This window comes from Pongo abelii, chromosome 16, assembly GCF_028885655.2.
Source record: "Pongo abelii isolate AG06213 chromosome 16, NHGRI_mPonAbe1-v2.0_pri, whole genome shotgun sequence".
Taxonomy (NCBI): domain Eukaryota; kingdom Metazoa; phylum Chordata; class Mammalia; order Primates; family Hominidae; genus Pongo; species Pongo abelii.
The window spans coordinates 60,085,177-60,105,126 of NC_072001.2; the positions used below are offsets into that span (position 1 = coordinate 60,085,177).

Sequence of the window (19,950 nt, forward strand, 5' to 3'; positions counted from 1 at the left end):
TTCATGTTGAGGAATTTTTTTTATTTGTTTGTGTTATTGTTTTAGTTTTTGTGTTTTGAGATAGGATCTCCCTCTGTAACCAAGGCTGCAGTGCAATGGCATAATCATGGCTCACTACAGCTTCTACCTCCTGGGCTCAAGCGATCCTCCCACCTCAACCTCCCAAGTATGTAGGACTACAGGCACATGCCATCACGCCTGGATAATTTTTGTGTTTTTTGTAGAGACGGGGTTTCCCTATGTTTCCTAGGCTGGTCTCGAACTCCTCGACCCAAGCGATGTGCCCTCCTTGCCCTCCCAAAGTGCTGGGATTACAGACCTGAGCCACTGTGCCTAGCCATGTGGAGAAGTTTTACGTAGAGAGGCTATTAGCTCCAGCAGGCTGTCAGTACTCCAGTCAGAGAGAAACTGATACTTTAAGAGGCAATACCACAAATGGGAAATCCAACTTAGACCCAGCAACTTCATAAGCAGCAGATGACTGCCTTCCACGATTTTCTTCACTGAAAAATTGTCAAATGAATTCTCTAACAATAGGAATGAAAAACCTTACAGTTTCAGATCGTTTACATTTGTTGAGCATTTAACTGTATGACAGAGACTGTACTTAAATGCATTACCAACATCATCTCATTTAATTATCAGCCTCACTCTTGAGTTATGTACTATTGTCAACCCACATTTAACAGAGGAAGAAGCAGACTTAGATAGGGTCATCACATAGCTAGCAAATATCAAAACTTGGCATCATACCTGGATCTAGCTAATTCTAAAGCATGTTTTCTTGAGTTTGTCACCTTGAGTTTGTCACTATATTCTGCTTTCTTTGTTGACTTGAAGAGAAACTCAGACACTGGTTTGAGAAATTGGGTATGGGAAGGACATCAATTAGATTCATTTTTTCTGACATTGTTTTTTTTTGTTTGTTTGTTTGTTTTTGAGATGGAGTCTCACTCTGTTGCCCAGGCTGGAGTGCAGTGGTATGATCTCTGCTCACTGCATCCTCCACCTCCCAGGTGCAAGCTGTTCTCTTGCCTCAGCTTCCTGAGTAGCTGGGACTACAGGCCAGTGCTGTCACACCCAGTTAATTTTTGTATGTTTTTAAATTTTTTTAGCAGAGATGGGTTTCACCATGTTGGCCAGGCTGTTCTCGAACTCCTGACCTCAAGTGATCCACCTGCCTTGGCCTCCCCAAATGCTGGGATTACAGGCGTGAGCCACCATGCCTGGCTGATATTCTTAAACTCTTGGAATACATATATTAAATGTTCTTAATCTCTCAAGTTTCCTTCACACTATCGATAAATATCTTCCTCTGACTAAAGGCACACCAAGGGAGAAAGAGTATTTCCCCTTCTACCCTCCTGAGGCAGCTCTGAACAATACATAAACTCCTCATATTTTACCCATCTTTTCCCCAATCTTGTTAATGATGTAATTGAGGAAATTAAGAAGCCCAGTCTGGTTGCTTGCTCATAGGCAGAGATGAATCTAAACTACGCCTTTCGTCTTTACAAGTTCTTTGGTTTGAAAGTTTTAAAGGGAGGATCATGGCTAATTCAGCTAAAGGACACAGAGCAAACTCAGAATAAATTCATACTTAAGGAAATACTGTCACCTATAAGTATTTTGCCAGTGTTTTGCTGTTGACATTGCTTTTTCTAACGGGTTTTACATACTTGATAGGTATTCTATATAATACTTAGAACATTGAAAATGATGCTTAGTAGTACAAACAAGTTACTTTATCATAGATGTTTGTAGAATAAATGGTGAGATTTTAGCCCTTCACTTGTATTTTAAGGTTAGCAAAGGGAAGTGTGTTCTATAAATAGTTGTTAAGTTACTGTCTTCTATTGCTATCTTGATTACCAACTTACTTTGAGAAAGACTGAACAAGATAAGTGATTTTTGTATACCTAAAACTATTCAACAATAATAATTTGAGTGGTTTTATAAGGTTTCTTAATATAAGAAATTTTAATGGGGGTAGATGAGCAAAAATTGGTTGACTTATGGAGATCTCTGCCTTGAGCAGCAATTGATTATCTTGCAATATTACAAAAATGTCAGAAAAGAATTCTTGATTTTTCACCCTTCTCTATTTCGATTGTGAGAGAAAATAAATCTTTCTGAAAATTTTATAAAGAAAATATTAGCCTCAACTGAAAAAACCTTTTTTCCTCTTGAATATCAAGTGTAAATATACAATATCTCAAAACATACCCCCATTGTTGTGTGTCACTTAATAACGGCCATATGTTTTGAGAAATGCCTTGTTAGGCAATTTCATTCTATTGCTAACATCATAAAGAGTACAGTGCCTACACAAACTTAGATGGTATAGCTTACTACACACCTAGGTTGTATGGCATAGCCTTTTGTTCTTAGACTACAAACCTGTACCATATGACTGTACTGAATACAGTGGGCACTTGTAACACAATGATGAGTATTTGTGTATCTAAACATAGAAAAGGTACAATAAAAATACAGTATTATAATCTTCTGGGACCACTGTCATATATGCATTCCATAGTTGTTATGTGGTGCATGACTTTATTTACATATGAATTTTCTACCTTTCATTGGCATTAAATTTCTAAAAATAACACTGCATTTACTTTCTCAATCTATAAATTTAGTTAATTTCCTGGATCTAATTGGATGGGCTTACCAATCATAAGCCAGCACTCATATTCCTCCCCTGAAGTTTTTTTGTTTGTTTTGGTTTGGTTTGGTTTGGTTTGGTTTGGTTTGGTTTGTTTTTGAGACAGTCTCTCGCTGTGTCGCCCAGGCTGGAGTGCAGTGGCGTGATCTCGGCTCACTGCAAGCCCCGCCTCCCAGGTTCACGCCATTCTCCTGCTTCAGCCTCACAAGTAACTGGGACTACAGGCACCCACCACCACACCTGGCTAATTTTTTGTATTTTTAGTAGGGGCAGGGTTTCACCGTGTTAGCTAGGATTGTCTCGATCTCCTGACCTCGTGATCCGCCCTCCTCGGCCTCCCAAAGTGCTGAGATTACAGGTGTGAGCCACTGCGCCCAGCCTCCTCCACGGAAGTTTTAATTGTGGTGGAAGACTAAGTCTTACTTTCTGTCTTGCAAAAGACATGGCACTCTCTATCATTTAGGTAGTTTTTTTTTCAACCTATCATTTTGGTTTGTATTGAGTTACAGTTTTAATGAACATAATTTGCTGCTGTTTGTTTGATTTCTGTATGTACCCATTATCCTCTGGAAACCCACAAGAATGTGAGTAAAACATGAATATTGGGAAAAATTTATATACAGTGAAATGTGTTTCTTAAATGTATAACTCAGCTTGATAAATGCATACACCATCATCAATATCAAGATGTTTATATCATCAAGATATAAAACGTTTCCCTTATAACATGTAGTAGATACAGTGGAGGGCTTCCAGCATTGAACACTTACTCCTCCAGCTGCTGGAAGTGTTGGTGAATGACTCACCACAGTTGCTTTTCAAGAGTTACCCTCTGCTAAAGAGAGCCATCTTGACTGTGGTCACATCCACTTTCTGGGGGCCGCCGATATCCACTTTCTGGGGGCCGTGGGATGGAGGGAGAGGTATAAAGGTCTTGGCCCACTTGCAGCAATTTGGGACAGTTCTCAAATGTCATCCCAGCTCCAGAACTTCCCATGTGATCAGTTGAGGCATTTGTTGCTATGTAGTTCAATTCATCTTCTCCCTCTACCCCTTTGTGCTTCCTTCAACTCATAGGTTGAGCATGAGAGCATTTTTCAGTGGATTTATTTTATAGATACTTCGTCTGCTTCCCAGGAACTACCCAGCAGCACTCCAGAAAGATCTCTCATGTCTCCTTCCAGTCAACCCTTACCCACTCCAAACAACCATTGTTTTGATTTCTGTCACCGTAGATTAGTTTCGTTACTTCTGGAATTGCACATTGATGGAATGAAATAGTCTGTCCTCTTTTGTGTCTGGCTGCTTTTGCTCACAAGATTTATCCACATTGTTGTGTGTATTAGCAGTTTGTTCTTTCTGTTGCTGAATAGTAGTATTTCATTGTATCAATAAACCATCATATATTTATCCCTTTGGGTATCTATAGACATTAGGGCTGTTTCAAATTTTTGGCTATTACAAATAAAGCTGCTGTAAACAGTTTTGTATAATTCTGTTTGTGGATATATATTTTCATTTACCATGAACTGGAATTTCTAGGTCAGAGTTTAGAAGTATTTTAATATTCTGAAAAATTGCTAGTTTCCCAGACTGATTTTACCGTGACAGTTCTAGTTGCTCTGCATTCTCTCTAATTCTTGTTCTAATTGATATATTTAGTTTTGTAACATTACTGTTTGTTTTCTTTTGTGCCATTAATTATTTTGTGCCTTTGTTTTGCCCTTTCTGACTTATTAATCAAATATTTTTTGTATTCAGTTTTAATTCCTCAACGTGGCTTTTTAGCTGGACCTCCTTCAGTTGTTTTTAGGGGTTCCTCTAGGAATTACAGTATACAGTCTTATCACAGTTTACTCGGAGCTTATAGTTTACTATGTCAATGTAAAATTAAGGATCTTGAAAAGTATTATTCTGTATACCTCTTCTTATTCTTTGTCATAAAAATGTTACAAGGTTTTCAAAATAACTTTATAGTTCTGCTTTGAACAATCACGTGCATTTTAAAGAAAATAGAGGATAAATCATCTTTATTCGTACTCACATATTTGCCATCTGTATACTTTCTTTTTTCTTATAGTTGTGAATTTTATCTGGTATTACTTTCCTTCAGCCTAAAAACTGTACTTAGTATTTCTTGTAGTTTGGGTTTCTAGTCAGTGATTCTGAGGTGACATGAGCATCCTTCATGCTTAAAGGATGTCATTCCTTTATTGTTTCTGATAAGTCTTTGTATAATTTTGCCCTTATGTAATTTATCTTTTTTCTCTCTGGTGAATTGAAGATTTCTTTCTTTGCAGTTGCACTTTAGCATTTTGACTATTGATGCATTGATGAGGTTTGCTTTGTAGTTCTCTCCTACTTAGAGACTGCTGAGTTGATTGGATCTACAGTTTTTTCACTGATTTGGGGAAATTTTTGCCAGTTTTTTTCTCTTAAATCTTTTGGTACTCTCATTACATGCATTTAGACCATTTAATGTTGTCTAACAGGTAGCTGAAACTATTAATTTTTTCAGTATTTTTTGTGCTTTAATATTGAATAATTTTATATTGATGTGTGTTCAGTTTTACTTACCATTTCTTCTGCTGCTCCAGTCCATTGTTAAGCTTATCTGGTGAAATTTTCATTTCAGATATTGTACTTGTCAATGCTAGAATTTTCTTCTTTTAAACGGTTTTGTCTCTTCAGAGCCTCCATTTGTTCATTCATTTTGACTATCTTTTTCTTAGAGGGTTTGAATATTTATAATAGCTGCTTTAAAATCCTTTTCTTATTCCAACATCTTTGTCATCCTCGGATATGTTGACTAATGGTCACATTTTTATTTCACCACACATCTAGTAATTTTTAATTTCATATTGGAAAATATAAATGATATGTTGTAGAAGTTTTGGCTTTTGTTAATTTTTGCAGAGTTTTGTTTTTGCTCTGGTAGGTAGTTAAATTATTGGTTGATTATCTCGAGGCATGGTTTTATGCTTTGTTAAGACAGGTCTGTAGAAAGCCCAAATTATTTACTAAGCCTTTCTAATTAGTCTCTGCTGTGGCACCCAGCATCTGAAATCTGTGATCAGTTATTTTAGCGTTCCAGCTGTTGTTTTTAGTTAGGATTCTTGTATTCTTCCTCACGTTTATGTTGAGAGGTCATAAAGATTGGAGGGGAAATTAAGTGTAAATTTTTGGACCTTCCTCAGCTGTGGCTTTCTGCTCCCTTGGGTTTCCCCTCCATAATTTCCAGTCACATTGGCATTCTCAAATTCTGTTTTCTGGATGCTGCCTTTTCTTCCTCCTCTTCTTTTTTTTTTTTTAAGTAGAGATGAGGTCTTGCTGTGTTGCCCAGGCTTGTCTCAAACTCCTAGACTTGAAGTGATCCTCCTGCCTCTGCTTTCCAAAGTGTTGGGATTACAGGCATGAGTCACCACACCCAGCCTGTTTTCTGACTTCTTAAGCAGAGAAGACACTGGCTCTCTGCTTGTCCAGCCACCACATGCCATGTTGACTGGGGAGTGCCTTCATTTAACCATATAGATTTGGCTGTTACCCAGAGAGTCTGGTTTTGTTCTTTGCTTTATAGTTTCAGGTCTTATGTTTAAGTCTTTAATCCATTTTCAGTTGAATTTTTCATATGATGTGAGATCAGCATCCAATTTCCATTTTTAGAGACTATCGTTTCCCTGTTATGTATTCCTGGCATCCTTGTCAAAGAGCAGTTGACCATACACGCATGGATTTCTGGGTTCTCTATTCTGTTCTATTGGTCTATGTGTCTGTTTTTAATGGCAAGACTTTATGTCTGGACCATACTGTTTTAATTACTAGAGCTTTGTAATAATATTTTGAAATCAGAAAGGTTTAGACATTAATTATGAGAGTTCAGAATTTAGAAATCTACATGACATTAATTTTTGCTTACATGTGTACACTCATACATATACAAATTTGTGTGAATTTTTTAGTCCATTTCATGAGAACATTGTGCTAATATCAGGGGTTTCAGTTGAGTGCATTCTTGGTGTGATTGCCTTTGTTCTGTGCCTTGGTCATCAGTTGTATCTTTTATGAAGGCTGCCTTGCAATGTCATGCCCTTTACCAGGGAGATTGGGAGAGTGAACGTAAGTGAATAAGTAAAAAGCTATAGCTAGGCCGGGCCTGGTGGCAATCTCAGCACTTTGGGAGGCTGAGGCAGGTGGATCACCTGAGGTCAGGAGTTAAAGACAGCCTGGCGAACATGGTGAAACCCCTTCTCTACTAAAAATATAAAAATTACCCGGGCCTGGTAGTGGGTGCCTGTAATCCCAGCTACTCGGGAGGCTGAGGCAAGAGATTCACTTGAACCCGGGAGGCAGAGGTTGCAGTGAGCCGAGATCGCGCCATTGCACTCCAGCCTGGGTGACAGAGCGAGACTCCATCTCAAAAAAAAAAAAAAGCTATAGCTGCTACTAGAAAACTTGTCCTTACGTTAAGTAGCAGTGTCATGTTGTTTATAAAAACTTCTTTAGTGAGCTTCTTCTGTGTATTCAGCATAGAAGGTGATACAGAGTAAGAGCTGAATGTGGCCTTTGCTGTTAATTTGAGACATGTTAGTGCTCATGTAAACAGTATAACTTCATCCATTGATGAACATTTAGGTTGTTTTCACATTTTGACTATTGTGAATAATACTGCAGTTGACATGGGAATACAGATATCTGTTTTAGATCCTGATTGTAATTGTTTTGGATAACTATCTAGTAGTGGGATTGCTGGGTCATTATGATAGTTTAATTTTTAAAGCAACCTCCATACCATTTTCTTAATAACAGCTATACCATTTTACATTCTCACCAACAATGTACGGGGGCTCTAGTTTCTCTGCATCCTCATCAACACTTGTTTCTTGTGTATGTGTGTTTTTAATAATTGCCATTCTAACAGGTGTGAGGTTATATCTTACTGTGATTTTGATTTATATTTTCCTGATATTTATGGTTCTGAGCAGCTTTTCATATACCTGTTAGCCATTTGTATGCCTTCTTTGGAGAAATGTCTATTTAAATTTGTTGTCTGTTTTTAATTTGGCTTATTTGGGTTTTTCTGCTGTTGAATTGTAGGGGTTTCTTATGTATGTTGGACGTTAACCCCTTATCAGAGTTACGGTTTGCAAATATTTTCTCCCATTCTGTAGACTGCCTTTTCACTCTGTAGTTTCCTTTGTTATGAGTAGCTTTTTAGTTTAATGTAGTCCCACTTGTCTGTTTTTGCTTTTTTGGCTGTTTTTATTTTGTCACATCCAAGACATTGACAAGACCAGTGTCATGGAGGTGAGGTGCTTAACAGGATCAGGCACCGCAGAACAGAGGTAAATATAAACTGTAGCCCATCGCCTTTTTTTTTTTTTTTTTTTTTTGGTAGATAAAGTTTATTTGAACACAGCAACTCCCATTTGTTTGCATAACGCCTGTGGCTGCTTTTTTGCTAGAGTAGTAGAGTTGGGTAGTTGGTATGGAAGTGATCGGTCCCCAGTTGCCTCAAATATTTATCATCTGGCCCTTTATTGCAAAAGTTTGCTGACCTGTGCTATAGAGATCAAAGAAATGAAGAATAAGAGTGAGAGTTATATTTTATGACTAGGATGGCTTTGATGACCTGAAAGAGTTCAGTTTTATCCTGTAAACAAATGTTTGCTGAGAGCCTGCTCTGTGCCTGGCATTTGGTTTTGCTGGTGTGATCCAGAAGATGATAGATAGCAGGAGATTAATTAATGAGTGAGTAAATGGTAAGAAGTGAAGGCGATGAATATAAATTTTTCTTTTGTGAGTATGGAAAGAATTGAGTGGTAGTTTGGTACTATGAGGGAGATTTTTAAATATAGGGAAAATATGAAAGGAAAATTTTTAGAGTTCCTCTGAGAGAGGCAGAGTGTGTTGTCATTATAGGAATTAATGGTCTAAGACTTGAACCAGGGAGTACATGGGCCTCATTACAGGAAATGAATACAATTGTTTGTGGAATTAAGTTAATAGTAGTAATTGCTCACACAGCTGTTTTTAAATAGCAAATTGTGTTAGGTAATCAGCAAAAATCCACTAAAATGTACTTGATAGTTATGCAGAAACTGCTTTGTTGGTACTGACTTATGATCCTAATGGGTACCATAAAAACAAAAAACAAAAAACCTTTGCACTTTCACATTGATATAGTGTTGTATGTTTTTTGTTTAATGTGTAAGTGCATTTGTAATGTTTTCATCTTCCTTTTCTAACCACCAAACCCAAATATAATTGTCTTGTTCAAGAAGGGCAGCAACATGAACTTTATGAGCTCACAGAGCCAATGAGGTGTGTTCTCACTGAAAAGAGGAGTATCTGTTTGATTGCTTCTCTGTCTTCTTTCCCAGACAGAAGTGGAATGTTTTATTGTATGGTTGGATTTAGGTCTACTAATTTGTTTGTTTTCTGTGTGTTCCAACTGTATTTTGTTTTACTGTATCTCCATTCTTTTGGGGTGGGATTTTCTTAGGACTCCTTTTATTAGCTGGCTTTTTTGCAATGCCGCTGCTTTTTTTTTTTTTTTTTTTTTTTTGGTAGCTTCTCTAGGGATGTTAACATACGTCATTAACTTCTCAAAGGCTATTTAGAGTTAATATTGTGCCACTTCACATAAAAGGCAGAACTCTTGACCTTATAGGTCTATTTACTGCCTTCCTTTATGCTATACTTATCATGTGTATTACATCTAAATGCATTGTAACTCTTAGGAGAGAAAATTATTTTTTCTTTCCTAAGCTCTATGTGTTTTAAAGACATTAAAGGAAAAATTAGTCTTTTTATTTATTATATATGATACTCTTCCCTAGGATTCAGGTTTTCCTCTGATAACATTATCCTTCAACCTGGACCAGGTGCGGTGGATCACACCTGTAATCCCAGCACTTTGGGAGGCCAAAGCAGGCGAATCAAGCTGAGGTCAGGAGTTTGAGACCAGCCTGGCCAACATGGTGAAACCCTATCTCTACTGAAGACACAAAAATTAGCCAAGTGTGGTGGCGCGCGCCAGTAATCCCAGCTACTTGGGAGGCTGAGGCAGGAGAATTGCTTGAACCTGGAGGCGGCAGTTGCAGTGAGCTCATATCGCGCCACTGCACTCTGGCCTGGGTGACGAGCAAAAACTCTGTCTCAAAAAAAATAATAATAATTATCCTTCAGCCTGAAGAACTTCTTTTAATATTTCTTATACCAAAGTTATACTGGTAATGAGTTCTTTATTTTCTGTTATTTGAAAAGGTCTTTATTTCAACTCCATTCTTGAAGGATATTTTTGCTGAGTATAGAATTGGTTGATAATTATTCTCCCACATCCCCCAACCCCAAGCACTTTAAAGATATTTTTTTCACATCTGCTGGCATTCATAGTTTCTGAAGACAAGTTCTTAGTTATTTGAAATGTTGTTACTTTCAATGTGGTATGTCACTTTCTGGCCATTTTCAAGCTTTTCTCTGTTTTTGGGTTGTCAGCAGCTTGACTATGTTGTGTCTATGTATGGTTTTCTTCTTATTTGTACTCTGTGGGTTTCACTGAGTACAGTCTTTAATCAGTAAATTTGTGTCTGTCACTGCATTTGTGAATTTTTTGGCCTTATTTCTTCAAACACTTTTTTCTGCTGTATTTTCTTTGTTCTCTCATTATACCTGTTAGTCTTTTAAATATCTTCCCTTAGGTCTTTGAGGCCATGTTCATTTTCTTTTAATCCTTTTTCTCTTTTTATCAATTGGATAATTTCTGATGATCTGTCTTCAGGTTCACTTACTATTACCCCTGTTATCTCCATTTACTCTTAAGACCATCCAGGAAATTTCTTTCTGTATTTCAGATATTTAGTTTTAGGGGTGTGCGTGTGTGTGTGTGTGTGTGTGTGTGTGTTTTGAGACAGTTTCTCTCTTGTTGCCCAGGCTGGAGTGCAGTGGTACAATCTCAGCTCACTGTAACCTCTGCCTCCTGGGGTCAAGCGATTTTCCTGCCTCAGCCTCCCGAGTAGCTGGGATTACAGGCGCCCTCCACCATTCCCAGCTACTTTTCTGTATTTTTATTCGAGATGGGGTGTCAGCATGTTGGTCAATCTGGTCTTGAACTCCTGACCTCAGGTGATCCACCTGCCTCAGCCTCCTGTAGTGCTGGGATTACAGGCTTGAGCCACCGCACCCAGCCAATTTTAGTTATTTTTAATTAATTAATTTATTTATGAGAGAGAATCTCATTCTGTCACCAAAGCTGGAGTGCAGTGATGCAATCTCAGTTCACTGCACCCACTGCCTCCCGGGCTCCAATCAGTCCTCCAATGTCAGCCTCCCACATAGCTGGGACTACAGGAGCACACTGCCGTGCCTGGCTAATTTTAATTTTTTTGTAGAGAGAGAGTTTTGCCATGTTGCTCAGGCTGGTCTCAAACTCCTGGACTCAAGCAATCCACCTGCGTTGCCCTCCCAAAGTGCTGAGATTACAGGAATGAGACACCACACCTGGCTTAATTTTAGTTTTTTTTTTAATGTTTTCTTTTTCTTCGTGAGATTTTCACTTTTTTTTTTTTTCATTAAAAGCATGTATCTTTTACTTCATTGAGCACAGTTACAGCATCTGCTTTAATGTCCTTGTCTGAAAATTTTACTTTGGGTCATCTTGCTGTTGGCCTCTGTTGATTATCTTTTCCCTTGAGATTGGGTTACATATTACTGTCAAATAATTTTGGATATTACGAGTGTTATTTGTGGAAATTTTGGCTTATTTTCATGTTCTTCCAAAGAGTTTTGATTTGTTTTAGTGAGCCATTTGCTTTTGGTTAGACCCATAGCGAAAATTATCTCTTACCTGAAGTTGGTAGCTGCTCAGATCTCAATTCATTTCTTTTAGTCTTTGCTACAAACTGCCTTGTGCCTGCCCTGTGAATGGTGTTCCAGGACTCAGCCAAAGATGTGGGCAGAGATAAACCAAAAATTTGGGACCTCTCTTTTCTGGCCTTCTCCCTTTTGGGATTCTGTCCTCACTTCCTGGTGACTGTGGTTGCCCTGTCTCTGTCCTCTTTTCCTTCAGGCCAAAAAGACAGTGGGGTTTCTGTTGGAATTTTAGGTACTAGAGGTTATTGCTGCTTGCCTGCAGGACAAAGCTTTCAGAATGGGAAACTCACCTGTGCTGGTCCCTGAAAGCTGATAAAAAGAGAAACTCACCCATTCTGGTCTCTTCTTTCAAGTTTATATTTTCATCCAAATCAGCCTGTTTTTGTTTACTCCCCAGAGCCTTTATGTAGTTGATAGCAAGTTAGCTAGATATTTTCTTTCTGCCAGCCCTAGGATTTATAGTAACTATTGTAAGAGAAAGAATAGTAGGAGATGAGTTCAGAGAGGTGGGAGGCAGAACCTGTAAAACATTGTAGACCATTGGGTTTATTAGTAATTCTGAATGAGTTGGGAAGCCATTGGTAGGTTTTGAGCACAGGATGGACATGATTTGGTTTGTTTTTAAAAGGTTGCTCTAGTAGGAGGGGCAAGAAGAAGGGAAAACATTTAGGAGACTATTATAGTAATGCAGGTCAGAGATGATTTGATTGTGTTAAAAATAGCATCAAGGTTTTGTTTTTTGTTTTTCGTTTCTTAAAACTATGTTTGTAGTGCTTCTATGGAGGAAAACACTGGCATTGGTCTTCAGATACAGGGCTTTGGTATATTAGATTGGGAGAATACTTGCTTCTCAGGTATGTTGGGAGGGCCCTTCCTTCTTTCTAGAAACTTGACAGCTAGTTTAGGGGCGTTTTAAAGGTAGCTCAAGAGCCTTTGTCAGTGTTGGAATGTCTGTTCAGACAGTCAGAACAAATCCTCAAAATACAGTGACCACCATATCACTATATAGTTGCCATTAAACAATTCCCAAGTCGACCCCTGGGAACGTATTACTTTCAATTCCTGGCCATCAGGCAGTTTCTGTTTTTCTTAAAGAGATAGACTTGGCATTTCCTTTTGGCCCTGTACTCTTACTTCTTTGATGAAGTCAGCCACTGGGTTTTCCTTTTGTATCTTTACAGGGCATTTGTATCAGGGTGATATAGCTAGTAACAATAATATGGCAAAATCTATGTATGAAAGTCATTTTCAAAATTAGTCATTTTTTTGAATGAAATTTGCCATGTGTTCATTACCTTATTGTACTGTACTGTGGCACTAAAGACTTTAATGGAACATCTGTACTTGTAAATCTTTGGTCTCAACAGTACCAAACAAAAATTCTGATTGGATTATTAAAGATGACCAGAAAGGGTGATTCCTTCTAATCTTTCCACCGGACTTACTTTCTTACATATATGTTTTTTCTTTTTTAGACTGTTTTATTTGACAATTCACTGCACAGAACCTAAATTTTTTATAAGTAAAAAAATCTGTAACTAATGTTACATACTTTAGATGAGGTAGCATGTTTTAACTTCTGTTAAATTCCCTTGCAATTTTAATATTTTCCTAGCTTTTCCCATTTTTACTAATGTGTAGCATAATAACAAAGCACTTGTTATTATATTCTAACTGATCCTATTTCACAGTTAATTTCTGGGAAAATACATTTGTAGATTTATTTCATGAGCGTCTAAAATGTGAAAAATACAATAAAAAATCTTGGTGTTGGTTTTTTAGGTGTATATCAATTTACAACTGATTGCAGCCTTTGAGTCCTATCTAAAGGAATATCCTTACTCTACAAATAGAATTGAATAAAGACACTATTAAAAATAGACACATTCATAGCTTTGGTTATCTGATATAGCTATCTCTAATCAGAATTCTTTCATCAAATCATTTATTGGATCCCCCTACAGCAGATGGCAATCCTGCAAAGTATGTTATGTTTCCCTTATTTATGACAGTGCTGAGATTTGATATTTTTGGAGTACATTTTACTTTCTAGAATAAAAATTTGATTTCAGTGCTACTAAAGGCAGAGTGCACATGTGCACCAGAGGGTGGGGGGAGAAAAAGAGAGAAATGTGTATGTGATTTTCCCTGTGCCCTTGCTCCCAACTATATGTGTGTCTCTTTCCCACAGGGATGGGCTCTCATTTATGATACCCTAGCAGTATGGCCAGATTGAATTGCTTTTCTTACTGCTTTTGCTGCAGGGATATCCTAACCATTTCTCTCATTCTTGTATGCTGTCTCCCTGTTTCATCCTTTCATTCTTTCTTGGCTCGTCAGACTCACCACTACTAACTGAAAATATTTTCCCATTTCCTGTCTTATTTCTCACTTTACCCTAGTCTTAGTTCAGGGTGGCAGAGTCTTTAGTGATAGGTCTGGTAGTGGCAGGTGGGCAGAGAAGGAACTGGTGTTCATGTCAGCAGGTTTGCTCCTAATTCTTCCCTTTTACTTTCATGCAGGTCTTGCCTAAGTCTCACCAATTCTTTAATGATGGCTTACTTACTCAAACTCTGCAGTGTTAACAATAATTTGTTTACGGGGCCCATATGTGGTGGGGGGCTGGGGGGAGGGGGAAGGGAAACACAGTAGGTGCTTAGGGCATAGAAAAGCATCTCCTCCCACCAAAAAAAAAATCCAGTTTCCAGTTTTTGCTAGTGGATCAAAACCTAGAGATGCCAATAGGACTCTGGTGGCTTGGTGAAAGGGAAGAAGTAGGAGAGAGGCTGTGGGATAGTTTTTGATTGACACTAGAAAGAAAATACTGTTAGTCAAATACTAAGATGGGAGTAGAGTATAAGAACGTAGTCTAAATCTGTGTTCTTCCTAGAAAAGGGAGTAATGGCAGATGTTGGACTTGGCCAAGAAGTTTACCTGTTCCTCTAAGAGTCTTATTCTCTGAAACCTTAAAAACTTGAATATTACCTTTTTATTCCTTCTTTAAGGTCTCAGCCTTTTAGGGAACTGCCTGTATACATAGTAATTTATGATTGCTCTTAGTTACTTTTCTTGTTAAATGTTTTCACAAAAGAAGGAGGCAGATTGCTTTTGTTAAGCTCACAAACTGTTGTTTTTAGGTACGAGGTCTAGAATTTAATGTTCCTTACTGGAAAATACTAAGTTAAAACAGCATGCTTTTAAAAATGGAGCGCATAGAATCAGAATATATTACATTTTACTTAATTGATTCCATTCAGAAAAGCAGGTGCTAAGAGATTATCTATATAAAAGGTTAACAAGGAAAAAGGTAATTTAAGTCTTTCTGTTATTGATCACCCCTTTTAATCCTGTTGAACAGAAATGGAAAAAATTTATTAGAAAGTCAAGTAAGACTCAGAAGTGTTTCTATTATTAATTATTGCTGAACTTTCTCTTACATCTACCATTTTGGTTTATGAGTCAAGGAACTAACTTCTCTGAAATTGTTGAATTGGCATGCATATACTAGAAATGGGAATGATGAAAATAATATGGGAATGATAATTCAGAAATATCTTAAAAGGAAAAATGTTACTCCTCATCACTGTATTGCAACTGTGGTGTATTTTCTTGTCAATAAGTATTTTTTTCAGATTCTGGTCAATTTGTATAATATCTGTGTTAAGTTTTATCTTCTGTGTGTAATTTCCTTTTTCTGCTTACCTTGGTTTTATGGCTGAAGCTTTGGAAAGTTTATTATTCCTGTCATATTTCTGTGTTTGTACAGCCATTGTCTTTAGCAGAAAGGAGTCATTGATTCTAAAAGATGACTCTTGCCTTTGTCAGTGCCAGCCACGACCTTTTACTCAGAATTGGATATGTTAACAATAAAACTACAGAGCTTGAGTTTAAAACCTAGCCAGATTCTTGTTATTCTATAGCATTCTTTGAGCCCCTTGTCATTTCCAGTGTCAGTGGTATGTACTACTCTTTAGCTGGTGATTCCATCACCTAATTAATTACCATTTTATTTCATTAGTCTTTGCCTTTTCTTTGTTTTATAGAAGTAGAGTCACTTGATGAAAATTGAATATGTAGTTTCACATAATTTTGTGTGTCTCTTAAATTTTGCTTGAGATGTTCTCTGTAACTGGCACCCATCTTTCCTCTCTATATATATTTTTACAAATGTATTTAAAATACACGCAAAGCTGGGCATAGTGGTTCACACCTGTGATCCCAGCAGTTTAGGAGGCCAAGGCGGGAGGATTGCTGGAGGCCAGGAGTTCAAGACCAACCTAGGCAACATAGTGTAAGACTCTGTCTCTACAAAATAAAAAAAAAAAATTAATGATTAGCTCAGCATTGTGGCATGTTCCTATAGTCTGAGCACTGAGGAAGCTGAGGCAGGAGGATCACTTGAGCCCAGGATTTTGTGGTTGCAGTGAACTATCATCATGCCACTGTACTGCAGCCTGGATGACAGAACACGAACCCTGCCTCTAAATGAGATAAAAATTAAAATACGCATAAGCCTCATATTTATTAATCATTTGATATAAGAAAATATAAAGTCATAAAAAGACTAAGTTATGGTTTGATTATTTTCATCAGGACAAGATTCATCGAAATCACTTTCCATTATATGTTCAATAAAAGTGATTTTTTAAAATATAACTTTTCATAAAATTATTTGCAGTTCCGTTTATTAGTGGATTTTGTAGGTTTATGGTCATCTTTTTCTTGGATTGAGTCTCAGAGGAATACTTGCTGCTATTCTACAGTGTTGGTTGCAGAGAAAATGCTTGGAAGATAGCTCACTGGTATCTAATGATACGGGAGAGATGGTAACAGTGTTTTTTTGTTTTTTTTGAGATGGAGTCTTGCTCTGTCGCCCAGGCTGGAGTGCAGTGGCACAATCTCAGCTCACTGCAACCTCCACCTCCTAGGTTCAAGCTATTTTCCTGCCTCAGTCTCCCGAGTAGCTGGGACTACAGGCGCCGACCACCACACCTGGCTAATTTTTTGTATTTTTAGTAGAGACGGGGTTTCTCCGGGTTAGCCAGGATGGTCTCGATCTCCTGACCTCGTGATCCGCCCGCCTCAGCCTCCCAAAGTACTAGGATTACAGGCGTGAGCCACTGCACCCAGCCGGTAACAGTGTTTTTTATGTGACATTCCCCAAACTCATAGAATATCTCTTAAATTTGGAACTTTAATACTAGCTCCACAGGAATGAACAAAACACTGCTCACATAATCTCTGTGTTTTCAAAGCCTCTGGTTCACTTGAAATTGTGCCTGGAATGTTGTCTATACTAGATACTCATCTTTTGTATTAACTCTTTTTAAAAAGTTATTAAAATATACTTTAGTCACTTGATACAGGAAGTACAGATTCATAAAAATAATAGAGTCCTAATAACTAAGTTAGTAATTAGTACATTCTACTTTGGAAACTGACCCCTCCCCCTTCCCTGCTTTTTGTTACCCATCCTTTCAGTTTGGCAATTGTGTCACTATAAAAGAGCCTTAGTAATCATTGCAAATTAATGGAGAATTTGTGGCATTTAATTTATTACATACCACATTCTCACCTAAATTACCGGGAAATTACAGAGGGACTTCCAGGAATATCTTGAAAGAAAGATAATTTCTAAACTTAGCAGAACGTTATCATTGTAATATCTAGGCTGTTCTCCTGAAAGAATGAAAGAAAGAAGTCAACTATTTCTGTGTTGATGAATTTCGTCATAGAATGAAACTCAGAAGAGGTTAGAGAAGTGTACCCTCCTAGCAGTCAAGGATGAAAAAGACTGGAGTCTTCAAAACAGAAGAGGTAGAAATGGCTGGATTGAGAGATCTCCAGGTCTTCCGGCTTTTTCTGGGGACTGATTCGGAGATGAAAATAATGGAGCCCAAGTGTCAGAAGATGCATTAAGGATGCACAATGAATTGTTTTGTTGGTTATGGCAGCTAATTCTTTCTCACTGTGAATTTTCTTTTGCCACCTTCATAAGAGTGGAACTGCTTATTTGAAATCAAATTGTGTATAATTTTAGAAGAGATGGAAGTGTTACCCACAAAATTACTAGGGTGAGTTTTCATGTCATTTTGATTTTATATAACTAATGTTGATTTGATATGGTTGATAGATTTAGTTTGATGTCATCAGTTAAGAATATCTGATCACTGATCAGAAAGAAACCAACTTTATTAAATCGAATGATTGTTTGTCTTGCTTCATTTTCTAGGGCTTAACTATGAAAAATGAATTATTCATGTTTTCATGTAGGCAGTACTAAACCAGACAAAGTTTGGGGGTTCATCTACTCCTAGAAGTAGCAGTGCAGGGCGTGGGTCAGGATGGAGAGACTATGCCCCATTCTGAAGTCTTCAAAGAAATATTTTGATTCTGAATTACTATAATTTACATAGGGTATTGCATGAGGATTGATGGAGCAATGATGAAGATACTTTGAAGTAACTTATATTTTACAGGTTTCTGAAGCAAGGATTGATACTTAGCTCTTCCACGAAAACACAAATACCACTTGCTGAATTGTACTCTGCTGTCCCGTACCCAAAAAATCCACAAAAGTATGTTTTTAGATATATCTTTTATTCTCTTCTCTTTTTAGGTATGGATGAAAGAGGAGGTACAACATCTTGGGGAACAAGTGGTCAACCAAGTCCTTCCTATGATTCATCTAGAGTAAGTTTGCTGATCAACCCTTGATTAAAGCTGTAGTTTGGCAGACTAAGTAATTTCTTTCATATATGCTGTTTCTTATGAGAAATGAAAATTAATTTCTTTTCATGGAAATATAGTAGAATACCTAGTACCTTTTTGTTACATTTAGTTCTTTTTATAAGCTGTCAAACTTCGGAGATTTATTTAATATCCTACAGTTAAATATTCTTGGTGTTATTTGTACATGTGAACTGCCTACAGTACTCTTTACTAAAGAGCTTGGAATGCCTAAGTGCTCTCCATATGTATTTAGCCATTTTTCTTTATGTGTTGTTTATTTGCTTTGAGAGATGGCATTGGCTTTCAACATACTAACTTCCAGCCTCTCTCCCTCATCCTTGCTTCAACAGTCATCAGCCCTTTGCATCAGGAACTCAACAGCCCTGCCTCTTGGAAGCATATCAAAGCAGACATAACAGATGACATTTCTTAGTTAACAATTAAGAGAAAATAGGACCAAGCCAACTTTCTACACACTGAGGTCACAAGGTTAGAGCCCTTTCCAGCAAAAAACAAAAACAAAAAAGCCCCCAAAGCTTTGTAAAATGAGACCAGGAGGTGGAAAATTAGATCAAAGAATTGGAATAAAAGTAAGCACTCTGCTCCCAGACTTTCTCTAGTAAACTGACAAGGTTAAGAGAGACTTTTCCAGGCTGGGCGTGGTGGCTCATGCCTGTAATCCCAGCACTTTGGGAGGTTGAGGCAGGTGGATCACTAGAAGTCAGAAGTTCAAGACCAGCCTAGCCAACATGGTGAAACCCCATCTGTACTAAAAATACAAAAATTAGCCAAGGCGTGGGGGTGGGCGCCTGTAGTCCCAGCTACTCGGGAGGCTGAGGCAGGAGAATCGCTTGAACCTAGGAGGCAGAGGTTGCAGTGAGCCAAGATCATGCCACTGGACTCAAGCCTGGGCCACAGAGTGAGACTCCATCTCAAAAAAAAAAAAAAAAAAAAAACAACAAAAACAGAGAGAGAGAGAGAGAGAGACTTTTCCAAAAGGCCATACTTTAAATGAATACATTTCTCATTTCTCTCAGAATTAACCAGGAGAAGAAAGAGACAAGCATAAGACTTATGGGTAGTTAACCCTAGAAGCAAATTGCCTTAATGGGAGGAAAACTGAGTAAGTGACTGAAATGCATAGTCTCAGTATGGTTTACACAAGTTTGCATTGAAAAATGCTGAGTTAAAATACCTTTTAAAATATGGGGTTTTACTGTTGTATTTGGCTGTAGCCTATGTTTAATTTATCTTAAATCCTTTGGAAAGAACTGGGATAGTCATATGGAATCCAAAAAGATATATAAAGAGGCTGTTAAAGGTGGGTTTTTATGTTTTACTTTTGAGAATCAGAGGCTGAGAAAGCTACATTGTAGTGTAAAGAGCCCTATGCTGAGTATGTCAGGACTTGGATTTTACTATCAACTGTATTGTGAACCAGCCATTTAATCTTGGACACACTATTTTTGTCTTAGCCATTTAATCTTGGATGCATTGTTTTTGTCTTGAGGCTACTTAAATTGGTTGATATCCAAATTTCCTTCCACTCTTAAATGTTTCTTATTCTTTGAGTAATATTGTGAATATGTGAGATAGGATCTAGTTTAGATTTTGAAGGTAGGGGTTTTATGTAGTGGGAAACTCACAGTACTACTTATTAATATTGGATTTTTTTT

At 37.6% G+C, this 19,950-nt stretch overlaps 1 protein-coding gene across 10 annotated transcripts in view; it reads left to right on the forward strand.

Annotated features, from left to right (window-relative positions):
- Positions 1-19,950, forward strand: part of TCF12 (transcription factor 12) — a 374,537-nt gene that overhangs the window by 131,072 nt on the left and 223,515 nt on the right. For all 10 annotated transcript variants that reach the window (XM_063716671.1, XM_054531552.2, XM_063716673.1 and 7 more), the window contains one exon: positions 18,162-18,235. In XM_063716671.1, the coding sequence (XP_063572741.1) occupies positions 18,162-18,235 (74 nt within the window). Of the gene's footprint in view, positions 1-18,161; positions 18,236-19,950 lie in introns of those variants that run through there.